At 41.6% G+C, this 12,404-nt stretch overlaps 2 protein-coding genes across 2 annotated transcripts; both read right to left on the minus strand.

The window, feature by feature from the left end:
- Nucleotides 1-538: 538 nt before the first annotated feature.
- LOC149245546 (uncharacterized) lies at nucleotides 539-1,465 on the minus strand. Its single transcript, XM_089439260.1, has one exon. The coding sequence runs from the start codon at nucleotides 1,463-1,465 to the stop codon at nucleotides 539-541; it is 927 nt and encodes a 308-aa protein (XP_089295386.1).
- Nucleotides 1,466-2,013: 548 nt separating this feature from the next.
- Nucleotides 2,014-2,748, minus strand: LOC149245547 (uncharacterized). Its single transcript, XM_089439266.1, has one exon. The coding sequence runs from the start codon at nucleotides 2,746-2,748 to the stop codon at nucleotides 2,014-2,016; it is 735 nt and encodes a 244-aa protein (XP_089295392.1).
- Nucleotides 2,749-12,404: the final 9,656 nt, after the last annotated feature.

Below are 12,404 nucleotides of genomic sequence, written 5' to 3' on the forward strand. Positions count from 1 at the left end.
TTCTTGAGCATTCTCAAAAGATCTTTATTGATAGTAGACCAGCAAGTTTGAAAAAATCTGGCATTGAACCCATCAGGCCCGGGAGCTTTATCTGGCTCCATGCCGTCCAAAGCCTTCTTGAGCTCGTTCATGCTGATCGGAGCCGTCAACATAGCATTGACAGATTCATGAACACGATGAGGGATTAGGTCAAAGGGGTAGGCTTGGAAGTCTAAAGGAGGGTTTTCAGGAGCCGTATAAAGCTCTTTGAAGAATGTGTAAGCAACACTTTTGATGCCTTCAAAATCTTTGACCACTGTATCTTGGGATCGAATTTCTGAAATAGATTTAAATTGCTTGCGTGCTTCGGCTTGCTTGTGGAAGAAACTGGTATTCTTGTCGCCAACCTGCAGCCATAAGTTTCTGGATTTTTGTCTCCAATACTCCTCTTCTTCCCTACTATCTCTATGGAGAGTTTTTTGCAGCTCAACTTCTCTTTGAATCAGATTTTGAGATATAACAGCCTTCTCCATTGCAGATTGATGGGAAGCAAGGTTTTCTAAGGATTCTTTTCTCTTCTCTTGGCAGTGGGTGTTTTCAGAGTTTTAGCCCACTCCTTGAGTCTTCTTTTAAGGCCCCTTAGTTTTTCTTCCCACACATAGAAAGGAGATCCCAGGATCTGCCGATTCCAAGCTTCAGAAACCACTTCATGGAAACCATCTTGCTGAATCCACAAGGGACTGAATCTAAAAGGTATTGGACCGAGGTTTCCATCAAGGGATAGCTCGAGACTGATGGGTTTATGATCAGAAGTGCAATTTGGGAGGATTTTAGACGAGGTTGTTAGACCACATGAGAGGAAAGAGGATTGGACAAGGAATCTGTCCAGCCGAGCAGCTATGTGGTTGGGCCCTAATCTTTTGTTGGTCCAGGTATATTTTCCAACAGAAGGCTTGATATCCTCAAGATCCCAATCTAACATTACGTCTTCCACCCATTCTCTAGCTGGATCCATTACTAGGGAGCCCCCCTTTTTCTCATCAATGGTAAGAGTGACATTCAGATCACCTGCAATAATGATATTTCCTGGCTTGTGCAATAAAAGGAAGGACTGAATCGAGTCCCAACAAAATTTTTTCTCAACTGGAAGGACCAGAGCATAAATATTAAACATACTTACTTGTTGCCCAGAATCTTTGTGGAGGAGCTGGATGAAAATCCAGTGAGAGCAGATTTCTTCTTGAATCAATTCATATTTTGAGCTGTCCCAGAAGGAGGCAAGCCCACCAGAGGCTCCCCTAGCGCTGACAACTCTTCCGGGACCATTGTGCAAGAATGTCTTACTAGTTTGGAGGAGCGGATTATCCTCCATCTTTATCTCCTGGATGAGAAGGATTTCAGGCAAATGTATCCTAACAATGTCTTTCAGGGCTTCTTCTTTCAATCTGCTGCCTAACCCTCTGCAGTTCCAGGAGACGTATTTCATTATTTACTACCTTGGGAGGTGGTGGCTCCTTTTGGAACCCTGCTATACTTGCGCCCAGATCTGGTGTTCATCATTCCTTTTAGAGTTTTCTGGGAGCCTCGAAGGACATCCAGATAAGTTTTCTCCTCTCTCTGTTTCTTCTTGGATTTTCGTCCCCTAGTCGATTTGATAGGAGTGATTTGTGATCCATCTGATTCGGTGTCTCTCTCTTCTGACTCTTCCCCTGAATCAAAGGTTGGACTGATGTGCTCCTCATTACCTTCGGTTTCCCTTTGTTCAACATCTGCTAGGGGATCCGTAGAGTTTTCTTCGGTTTCTTTCAGTTTATTCGATTGGTCTTCAGTTTCTTCCTGACTCTCTGATACATTCACCTTTTCAATTGAAGGGGGGCCTTCTTTTGTGATTGATTTATTCTGTGAATTGGCCTTGGGGTTCCCCATTGTCCCAGATTTTGTCTGTTTAGTAGCCTTTGAGACTACCTTGCCCTTTTTTATCTCTTTCCATCCTTCTTCTTCCACCTTGTCCCTTGATGGGGCTTTAGGGCAGTTTTATTGGAAATGACCATGCTCATGACAGATTCTGCACTTGAAGGGCAGTTGCTCGTAGTCCAGTTTTTGGTAGTGATGCCATTCTCCAACTGTGAGTTTAATGGCTTCCGGTAGACCAGCTTCCAAGTCAACTTCCACGCAGATTCTTGCGCAGGTGTATTGGCCTCTATTGTCAGCTTTGTCAATGAATCGACCCAACCCATTTCCAATCTTTTGAAGAGATTGGTAGCTCCAGCAGTGGATCGGCAGGTTGGGGAGCCGGACCCAAACAGGGACCTCCTTTGGAACATCGACTGAAGGATCGAAATCAGGGGTCCATTTGTTCAGGAAAAGGCCTTGATTTCCCATGAAATACGGACCATTTCTGAACACCAGGTCACGGTCTTCCTTGGTAGTGAATTCGAAGATGAAAAATCCTCGGCCGACAGCATAGCAGATCACGCTGTTCGTCAGCAGAGGCCTCCAATTTCGTTGAACCCATTCATCTGTCGATTTTGTTGATGGCCAGCGACCCATAAATTGCCCGACCAATCCTCTGTCCGCCAATGCAAGAGCTATTTTGATTGGTTGTTCTTCAGGCAACGCGATCTCTGGTATTTCTTCAAGCTTTTTGATAAACGTTGGGACTTCAGGATTTGGCCGTTTTTTCCCTTTCTGGGTCAGGAGATTTCTGAATGCGGTTTCAGCAGAGAATGGAGGGGGGGGAGAGGCCTCTCCACCCCCTGGAGCACCCATGGCGGTGGCTCAACCCGCTACGTTTCTTGACCTAATCGCAGTGAACGCGCGTGCAGCTCAGTTGTCTATTCTCAAAAAATCTAGTGGTGCTATTTTAATTTCATATATAATCCAAATTAAAATATAGAGTAATGAAATTTTGTAATGAAGATTAAGCCTTGGATGAACAAAGGCCATAAAAAGACCTTTCAAAAGGAAATTCTCTGTATATTTCCTCCAATGAAAACACAAAGATGATCTTAAATCGTTTGCAGAGAGAAGATCTAAGAAGACCAATAAGACCCTTGGTCTCATTTTAGCTCCATTTACTACCATTAGTGCTGTGAGAACCCACAACTATATTTTTCTCTATTGTAGATTCAAGGCAGAGCCCAATTGCAGGATGGTAAGTTATTTGATACAAAGGGTCCGATGAGTGCATGACTCACCTCCCGCATCAAATAAAATAGATAGAAGTGGCCGAGACTATAAATGATCTCTCATCAGAGGTTTGGAAAAGGAAGAATCGAGAAGGTGATTCTGAATTAGGAAGGGGCCAAACTTTTGGTTTCACGCTGAGTCTTTAGCAAGTACGAGAAATTCCAAAAGAAACAACGAAGATGATTTCGAATAAGGAATAGGTTAAATCATCCATTTTACTTTCAATTCTACACAACCATAAGAGGTTTGGAAAAGGAAAAACAGAGAGGAAGTTTGGAAAAAGGAAACAAGGAGAGGTGATTTGGAATTGGTAAGAACCTACACTATTGATTTCACATTCATTCTTACCCAACAATCTTACTTGGGAAGAAGGCAAGAAGAACATATAAAGGAGGATAAATTTAATCATTTTATATAATATATTAATTTAAATAAAAAATTATTTAAATATGAAGATTCATCAATGATAAAACTGAAATTTCTCTCGACAACATTACAGGTGGGAATCCAAAAGAGTTAAACAATTTCTGACTCCACTCCTCTCTATATAATTCTCATAAACCCGACCTTGATCTATCAGAATAGATTTTATAATTCTCATGAACTCAACTTTAAACTATAACTAAAAAGTAATTCAAACATAAATAATCATCAAAGATAAAATTCAAATATAAAGATTCATCAAAGATGAAATTGAAATTTTTCTTCCACAACATTACAGGTGAAAATGCAGAAGAATTAAACAATTTCTGACTCCACTCTTCTTTCTATATAATTCTCATGAGACCGACTTTAATATATGGGAATAGATTATATAATTCTTATGAGCCTGGAGTTAAACTATAAATAAAAAAAATTCAAACATGAAGATTCATCAAAGATTAAATTGAAATTTCTCTTCACAACATGACAGGTGGGAATCCAAAAGAATCCAACATTTTCAGACTCCGCTCCTACAATTTCTAACTCTATATAATCCTCATGAGCCCGACCTTAATCTACTGGAATATATTTTATAATTCTCATGAACCCAATAAGCTGACACTCTCCGAGGTACTGTTTGGTGAAGAGAAACGATCACTTAAAGTTGCAGCGAGGTCGTTGCTTTTAAATCCTATGCAGAGAGAAGATCCAAGAAGGCCAATAAGACCCTTGGTCCCATTGTAGCTCTATCTACTACCATTAGTGCTACAGGAACCCATAGTTATATTGTTCTCCGTTGTAGATTCAAGGCAGAGCCCGGTTGTAGGATGGTAGGTTATTTGATACAAAGGGTCCGATGAGAAGTAAGGATCTGGAATATACAATATAAATTACAAGAATGAGAATTTTATGTTGTAAAGAAATGAATTTAATTAGATGGCAGATTTTGGTAATATTTTGTAATTTATGGATTTTTCACCTGGGGTGTCTGAGATTTCAAAATATATTAAAATCTGCACTCGAAATAAAGATGAAAGATGGTAGCTACATTCCAAAATATTCCTAAAAATTGGGATTTTCATAGTTTTTTTTGTGTGAATAAGATAAAATATATTACTGAAAGAAGTGAGTAATTATATTAGTTGGCTTGTGCAGGAGAGAGAACCCGTCGCAAGGACCAACAAAGTAGTCTGATCTGGCTTCAATATTCCTCCTTTTACAATGAAACCTTGGCAAAATTGGGTTATGTAGCCTAACGTAGATACAATGGAGTAACCAGACAAGAACCCTTTTTACAACATATTAAAAAATGTGTGTATAGATTATAGCCATTGCAATACAGACTAGGCCTGGGGTGTTTATTTTTGAGACATGGTAGTCTGTGAGAGTCAGGTCTCCATGGGGGAAAAGGGAAAAAAAAGGGCTTGCCATAGTTAGTCTTGGTTGGTGGTGACTGGGTCTTCGTCCAGGCTGATGGGAGTCTCCTGAGTGCTCCCCTCCTGCGACGCGTTGGTGTTCAAAAAACTGGAGGAGGCTCCAACGTTCTCTTTCTTGACACTTGGTGAGCCTTCAGCTACAAAGTGAACTCTCATAGTTGATTTATTCTCGATGACAGTGCATTGTGGAGAGTCTCAAGTGATGAACCGACAATGGTGGACGACTTCAACATAGATTAGAAACTTCTCAGTGAGATTGCCAATATTAGTTTCAAGTGCCTTAGTGCACTCCTCCTTCTCCTGCATTGCGAGACCCATGATTGTTTTCATCTTTCACCATGTTTCTGTAGTGTGCGCATAAAGATTCTCGTTCGCCTTGGTGAGGGCAGGATCAGGGATCCAGGAAAAGTCCACGTCAAGCTCCTCAGATGAAACCTCTCTACAAAGAATATTATCTTGGGCTTCCAGATTAGCGACACGCTCTTGAGTTTTTGGGAGGACGACGACCGCATAGTTAAAAGTTGCGCGCCTCGCGGAGGTCTCAGCACGGGTAGTGGGGGGCGAACCCAAAGAAAGCCAATGGGAGGCTGCACGACTACGCATAGCTCCCTGACTGGAGGCAGGGGTGGAGCAATGCTTTGGGGCCATGCGAAAACCAGAGGGACAGGGGAGCGATAGCAGATAGGTGGCAGAGGAAAAACAGGGGGGAGAGAGGGCATAGAGAATGAGGGGAGGAAGGAGTGTGAGGGGGAAATAAATAGAGTTCAAGGGAGGAAGGGATGCAAGGTGCAAAGAGGGGGGTTGAGAAGGAGAAGCATGCGAAGAATAGAGGAGGGGTAGTGGGGGAAGAGCCTTGCAGATAGGATGAGATGGGAAGGCGACGACCCACAGGGGAGGAGGGAGGTGGTAGAAAAGGCCAACACATTAGGCATTCCAAGGATGGATCTCGGCGCGTGTGCCGCAGTGTCATCCTTCTTCCTGTACATAGAATCATCCTTGAATTGATGGAGGGTACACAGACAATTATTGTTTGGTAGTCTGGTTTTCTTTGTCATTGATGGCTACACAGTGCTGATGGATATCACTATCCTTCAGGTCATTCCATGATCTGGAGTTTAGCCTAAGGGTCCCCGTTGTACCCTCATTTGCTAATCTGTTCGCTAGCTTATTTCCATTCCTTCGAATGGTCTGAAAGTGTAGGCCTACCATGTTGTCTATTCTATGTTTAATTCTCTGAATGATTTTGTTTAGGCACCAATTGTACGAAACTTTATCCACCTCGATGCCTTGCTAAAGTTCTTTTCCAATTTGAGTTGCTAGTGTAGAGTCCCCTTCCATGATCAAAGGACTAAGCTTTAGCTTGTATGCGATGGTGATGTCATTTTCTAGAGCATGAAGTTCAACAACATTGTTTGTTGCTCTCATAGATCCATATTATTTCTCCTTTTGTGTTCCTGAAGACACCTCCAAAACCGGCTTGGCCTGGGTTACCTTTAGCTACGCTGTCGTGGTTAAGATTTATGGTGCCCAACTCTGGTGACCTCCATATGTCTTTTTGTTTATCATTCCTGGAGGGGGAGGGGACTTCGAGAACTCTTATCTAGAGAAGGTTCGGCATAGAAAAAATTATCGCTTCTGAGTTGGTGGGCGAGGCATAGGAAGTCTGAGTAGGTGAAGATACCACTGTTTCTCGGATAATGCTTTTGATCTTCGATAATATGATTTCCTCCTGAGTAGAGATGCCTTGAAAAATTCTGGCATTGCACTCCTTCCATAGTACCCAACAAATTAGACCTAGAATTAAGTTCCATGCACGATTAACCATAGGATGAGAGGAGAAAGAGGGTCTCCAATTCGCGATGGTGTTTTGTATGGAGGAGGGATCCCGATCTGAACTGTTGAAGACCAGGAAAACACAGTCCCAAAGTTTGGACGTGTATGGACATTCATTCAGGAGATGATTGGGGGATTCTTCTTCTAGATGACATAGATGGCATTGGGAGGGGCCAATGAAGCCTTTTCTCCTTAGGTTGTCCTAAGTAAGGATATTCCTGTGCAGAACCAGCCATAGAAAGATTGAAATTTTAGGTTAGTGTTTCCTGTCCTAGATAACATTCCATTTTGGGTCTGGTTGAAGTTGATCAAGCTTGGCTATGTATCTGTAGGCTTCTCTTAAATTAAAGAGACCTGCCGAATTTTTGCCCCATCGGATTTTATCCTCTGAGGAGTCATGGAGGATTTGTATTTTTTGAAGTTCTGATGAGAGAGCAGACCAAGCCCGTGGATTAATGTGGGGAGCCTAGTCCCCTTGATCTAGCCAGATTCTCCATCTGTCCTCATCTGTTCTTGGTTTCCAATATTGGTTAACTCTAATCCTTCCTTTATTTTTCATATTGATATTGATTTGATGGTATTGATCTTGATCAAGTTAAGACCTTTGTAGCCAAGCATCCTCCCTAAAGAGAGCCTTGTTTCCGTTTCCAATCTCCCATAAACTGTGTTTTTGAATTATCACTATGTTCTCCCATGCTTGATTCCAGATAACTAATCCTTTGATGCTGCCATTTAGCCAAATAACTTGCTCTTGCGAGAGGGAAGGGGTATATTTAACTTTCCAGAGGGTTCCCAAAGGGGATTTTGGGTTTGTAATCCATCTCCATAGAGTTTTGGCTCCCAGAGCCTTCCCTAGGAATTCTGTGTCTCTAAGATCAAGACCACGCTCTTTTTTGGGCGTGTAGTTTTTTCCCAAGCAACAAAAGCTCATTTTTGTTTTACCTCTGCACCTCTCCATAATAATTTTCTCTGCAAGTTTCTGATCTTGTTGGAGATTACTTTTGGAGTTGCTAGAGCCAAGTACAAGTAGAGAGGGATCCCTTGTAAAACATATTTGACAAGGACTAGAAAACTTGCCAGATTGAGAGATATGAAGGTCCAATTGGCAATTCTTTCTTCCAGCTTGTTGATCAGGTCTTCCCAAGACGCCCGGGAGAGCAACCCATTTGTTAGGGTGATCTAGGTGGCTCCAGACACATACAGAAGTCCAGGAAGGCTCAGAAATAGTCAAAACTGAAAGTGTTAAAATCTCAACAAAATCAGCATCAAATTGAAGTTCTCATCGCCCTGATTCCAACGGTGCAAACGAAACTCAAATCCGAGCTCGTATGAGGGAGATAGAGCTCTTCAATGTTTGACATGACAAAGGAACAAGCGGGGCCCACAGTGCGCCACATGGCATCCTAGTCAGAGAGTGAGACCCACATGGTAGCCCATCAACCATTAACACTTGGTCCCTAGTCATTGGCTCTTACCCTCATTGATTCCTGCAAAAGACAAAAAGATGATATTAAGTTACCATATAAAAAATATATATATATATTAAAAAAAAAGCATAACCATATAAAAGTATGGTTTATATCAAACAAAACAAAATCCATAAAAATAATTCTAACTGATCAAAGAATGAACGTTTGGTTAGAATTAAAAAAAATACAAACCAACAAATTTCCAAAAACTTTAGTGAATTAATTAAAGGATGGTGGGTAAGAAAATATATGGTTAATAAACTATATTGCCATATATATTATAATTTCTTTTTTTTTGCTTAAGCAAGAGTCGGTCCTTCTATTCAAAAGAATCGGTAAAAACAGAGTACATAAATTACAATAAACCCAAAAGAGATGTGGGCCCTAGAGTTAACTAGCCACCCAAAGTTTTGGGTACCGAGCCTAAGGCTCCAAACCAAGCCAAGGGCCCACAAACAAAACAACTAGTACTTCAGAATATTAACAATCACCAATACCGTACCATCTGCCTTTAGCGATTTGATGGACGCGGCTTCATCTCAGAACTGAAACAAGCACCCTCTATAATTCAGGAAACAGACCCGAAGAGAAAAAATAGACCACCATAGAAGGATTTCGGGTCCGCCAGGGGGGATAACCCTCGAGCAGGAAGTTCGCCCGAAATCAACCAGATCCATGCTTGAAGCGAGAACAACACAGAAGATAACACTGCCACCGTACTCGAAATGAAATAACGCCATTTTATAACTTAAGATCGGGTCCCACAAAATAGCACGATCATTCCTGATCGTTGATCCAAACCCCGAGATCTGACGGATGCTGGCGATATTGCACTGCTTTATGGTGACGATCTTTAGCATGCGATGAGGGTGGTTTACCATACTGACCCCCCACCACGTGTCAGAAGCAGTATGGGATCGCTCCCACATCGTGAAATCCACTTCCCGCTTGAGAGGTGAGCGATCAAGCAAATACCACTCAATGAATGGTTTTGTCTTCTGAAGAGGGGAAAAAGGAATACTACTGCCGCTGGAGAAGCCTGGATACCCTTCCTTCGTCAACAAGCTCAGGTTCCTGAACCCAAAACCGAACCTGAACTTAACACCCAATAACCTGAGAAATCCATCCACGATACACCAGGGAATTTTGAAGATGGAATTACTCGTGTTGCTGAGACCGTTCGAAGCCTGCCTCTTACCAGAGACCTGCTAGACCAAAATTAGGGAAACATGCAGAGACCAAATCATAGCTATCTTGCTTTTGTAGTTTTGTTTCTATACACTTCTCTATCCTCTTTCGCTTAAGTTTGACAAAGAATTTTCAGACTACCCTGAGGCACTATTTGCCATCCCATTGAAACAGAGCGTTCCTTACAGTTTACCCCTTGGTTTGCCAGTATATCCGCTAGCTTGTTGGCCTTTCTGCATACGTGGTTGAATCTTACCGTACGTAGTCCCTGAAGGTGACCCTGAATTCTTTGAAAGACTTGGATTAATCTCCAGTGATTAGAGACTTTCTCCGGCTCTGTTCCACAACTGATTCTTTTGACCGAGTTAATGACTAACTCAGAATCCGCTTCTATCACCACATTTAAGCAGTTGTCTTGCTTTAGATAATCTAAACATTGCTCCAGAGCCATTAGTTCCGCCATATTATTGGTAGCTTTTCCTAAATGACCATGGAAGAGAAATAGAATACTTCCATCTTCATCTCGTAGAACCCCTCCAAAACTTGCAGATCCCGGATTACCTTTTGAAGCTCCATCTATATTGTATTTCAAAAAACCTCTCGGGGGAGGATGCCGGAACTCCTTTTTAATTTCCTTTAGGAAAACTTTCCTATTCATGCCTTGTGGGATGATCCTTTGCATATCCAATTGCCTGAGAATTTTCTTATCAGCCCCTGAGGGAGGATTATTGGGAAGATTTCTCACTATGGTGCCAACTGTTTCCTTAATCTGTTTTAAGATCTGCTCAAACAGGCTAAGAGAAGGATTCTTTTCATTTTTGAAAATTCTCTTGTTTCTTTCCTTCCAGATGTTCCATATAATGAAGCTTGGCATGAGAGCCCAAGCATAGTTAAGAACTTCATTGTCTGAAAAATTTCTTCTCCAATTGCTCAGGGTATTGATGATACTCTCTTTGTCCCTATCCATTTTTTGGAAAATGGTGGCAAATGTGTCCCATAACCTAGAAGTGAAAGTGCAGCTGTTGAGAAGATGTTCCATGGTCTCCTCTTGGGCTTCATAGAGCTGGCATCTGGAAGGCCCCAGGAAACCCCTTTTCCGGATGTTGTCCCAAGTCAAGATATTTTTGTGATACACCAGCCACATGAAGAGTTTGATCTTCATCCACCCTTGATGTCTCCATAGGTTCAGCCAAATTTTGTCCTGAGCCTGGGACTCCAGCTCCAGGAGAATACCTTTAGCCTCTTTGATATTAAAGATGCCTTTTTTATTGTTGCCCCACCTTAGCTGGTCCTTCCCCTCAGTAACAAGAATCATCCTTTGTTCCAGTATTCTCATGAGTGCCTCTGCTTTTATTTTCATGGGTCCATCATCTCTGCAATCTATGTTTCTCCAAGTTCTCCATTTTCCTGAATTGGTAGTGTGATCCCAAAAATCTTTTACTTTTATTAATCCTTGGTTATTTGTTTCATGCTTAAGGCCAAAAAATTCTTATTTTAGCAATGTTGGTTCTTGTTTCCATTTATCCTCCCAGAATAGTGCTAGATCCCCTTCTTTGATTTCCCAAAAATTGTGTCTTTGTACTAAGCTTCTATTCTCCTAGGCTTGTTCCAGATGGACAAGCCCCTAATATTTCCAGACATCCTTATGAGGTCGGTATGATGCCAGGCACTGGTATATTTTTCTTTCCAAATACTTGCCCATTGGGCTTTTGGATCTTTAACCCACCGCCACCAAAGTTTGGTTGCTAGAATGTTGCTGAGTATCTCGTGATCATCCAAACCTAGGCCTCCTTGGTTCTTGGGTTTACAAATATTTTCCCAAGAGACTAATGCCCATTTATTTCTATTCTCCTCCTTGCCCCAGAGAAAATTCCTTTGGATGTTTCTGAATTTTTGCAGAACTCATTTTGGAGCTGGGAGTGCTGATAGCATAAAAACTGGGAAAGATTGGAGCACCGATTTTACCAGCACCAATCTCCCTGCCAGATTTAAAGATCTGATGGTACAGTTCTTGACTTTGTCCTACATCTTATTGATCAACAATTCCCAGATGCTTTTTTGCAAAGTTTTTTGCAGTTAGAGGTACTCCCAGATACTTGGAAGGGAAGGAATCCCTCTGAAAGCCTAGAATTCTTGATATGTTTCTTTGAATAGCAATATTGGTATTAAAGAAAAATATTTTTGATTTGGAAAGATTAAATTCCATACCTATAGACGTGGCGAAGTCATGTAGAATTTGTTTGTACGGTAAAGCCTCCTTGACTATGGGGATACCTTGTAACAAGGTGTTGTCTACAAATTGTTGATGAGTCAAAACCTGTCCATTCTCCGTTAGTTGAAGTCCCTGTATTTTGCCCATAACTCTAGCATGCTTGATCGATCGACCTAGTCCTTCCATCATGAGGATGAAGAGAAAGGGTGAGAGTGGATCTCCCTGTCTAAGGCCTCTTGAAGGAAGGAAAATCTCAAAGGGAGAGCCATTAACCAGAATTGAAAAGCTAGAAGATGTTACAAGGGCCATGATCCATCTGACCCAGTTATGATAAAAACCAAACGCAATTAGTACTTTCCTGATGTAAGCCCAGTTCACTTTGTCATATGCTTTGGCTATGTCCAGTTGCATGATCATTCTAGCTTTCTTCTTGCTAGTTAAGGAGTGAACCACCTCATGAGCTTGAATGATGTTGTCTAAAATCTGTCTGCCTTCTACATATCTAGTTTGTTCCCCCGATACCAAAGAAGGAAGTAGAGGTTTGAGTCTGTTGGCCACAATCTTGGATATTATCTTGTAGACTACATTACATAAAGCAATGGGTCTATACCTTTATGGAGTTTGAGCATTGTCCTGTTTGGGTATCAAGGAGATGAAGGATGTATTGAGCACCTT

Source organism: Pinus tabuliformis, chromosome 7 (assembly GCF_031772625.1).
Source record: "Pinus tabuliformis cultivar Carrire ecotype Pingquan chromosome 7, CPIR1, whole genome shotgun sequence".
Taxonomy (NCBI): Eukaryota; Viridiplantae; Streptophyta; class Pinopsida; order Pinales; family Pinaceae; genus Pinus; species Pinus tabuliformis.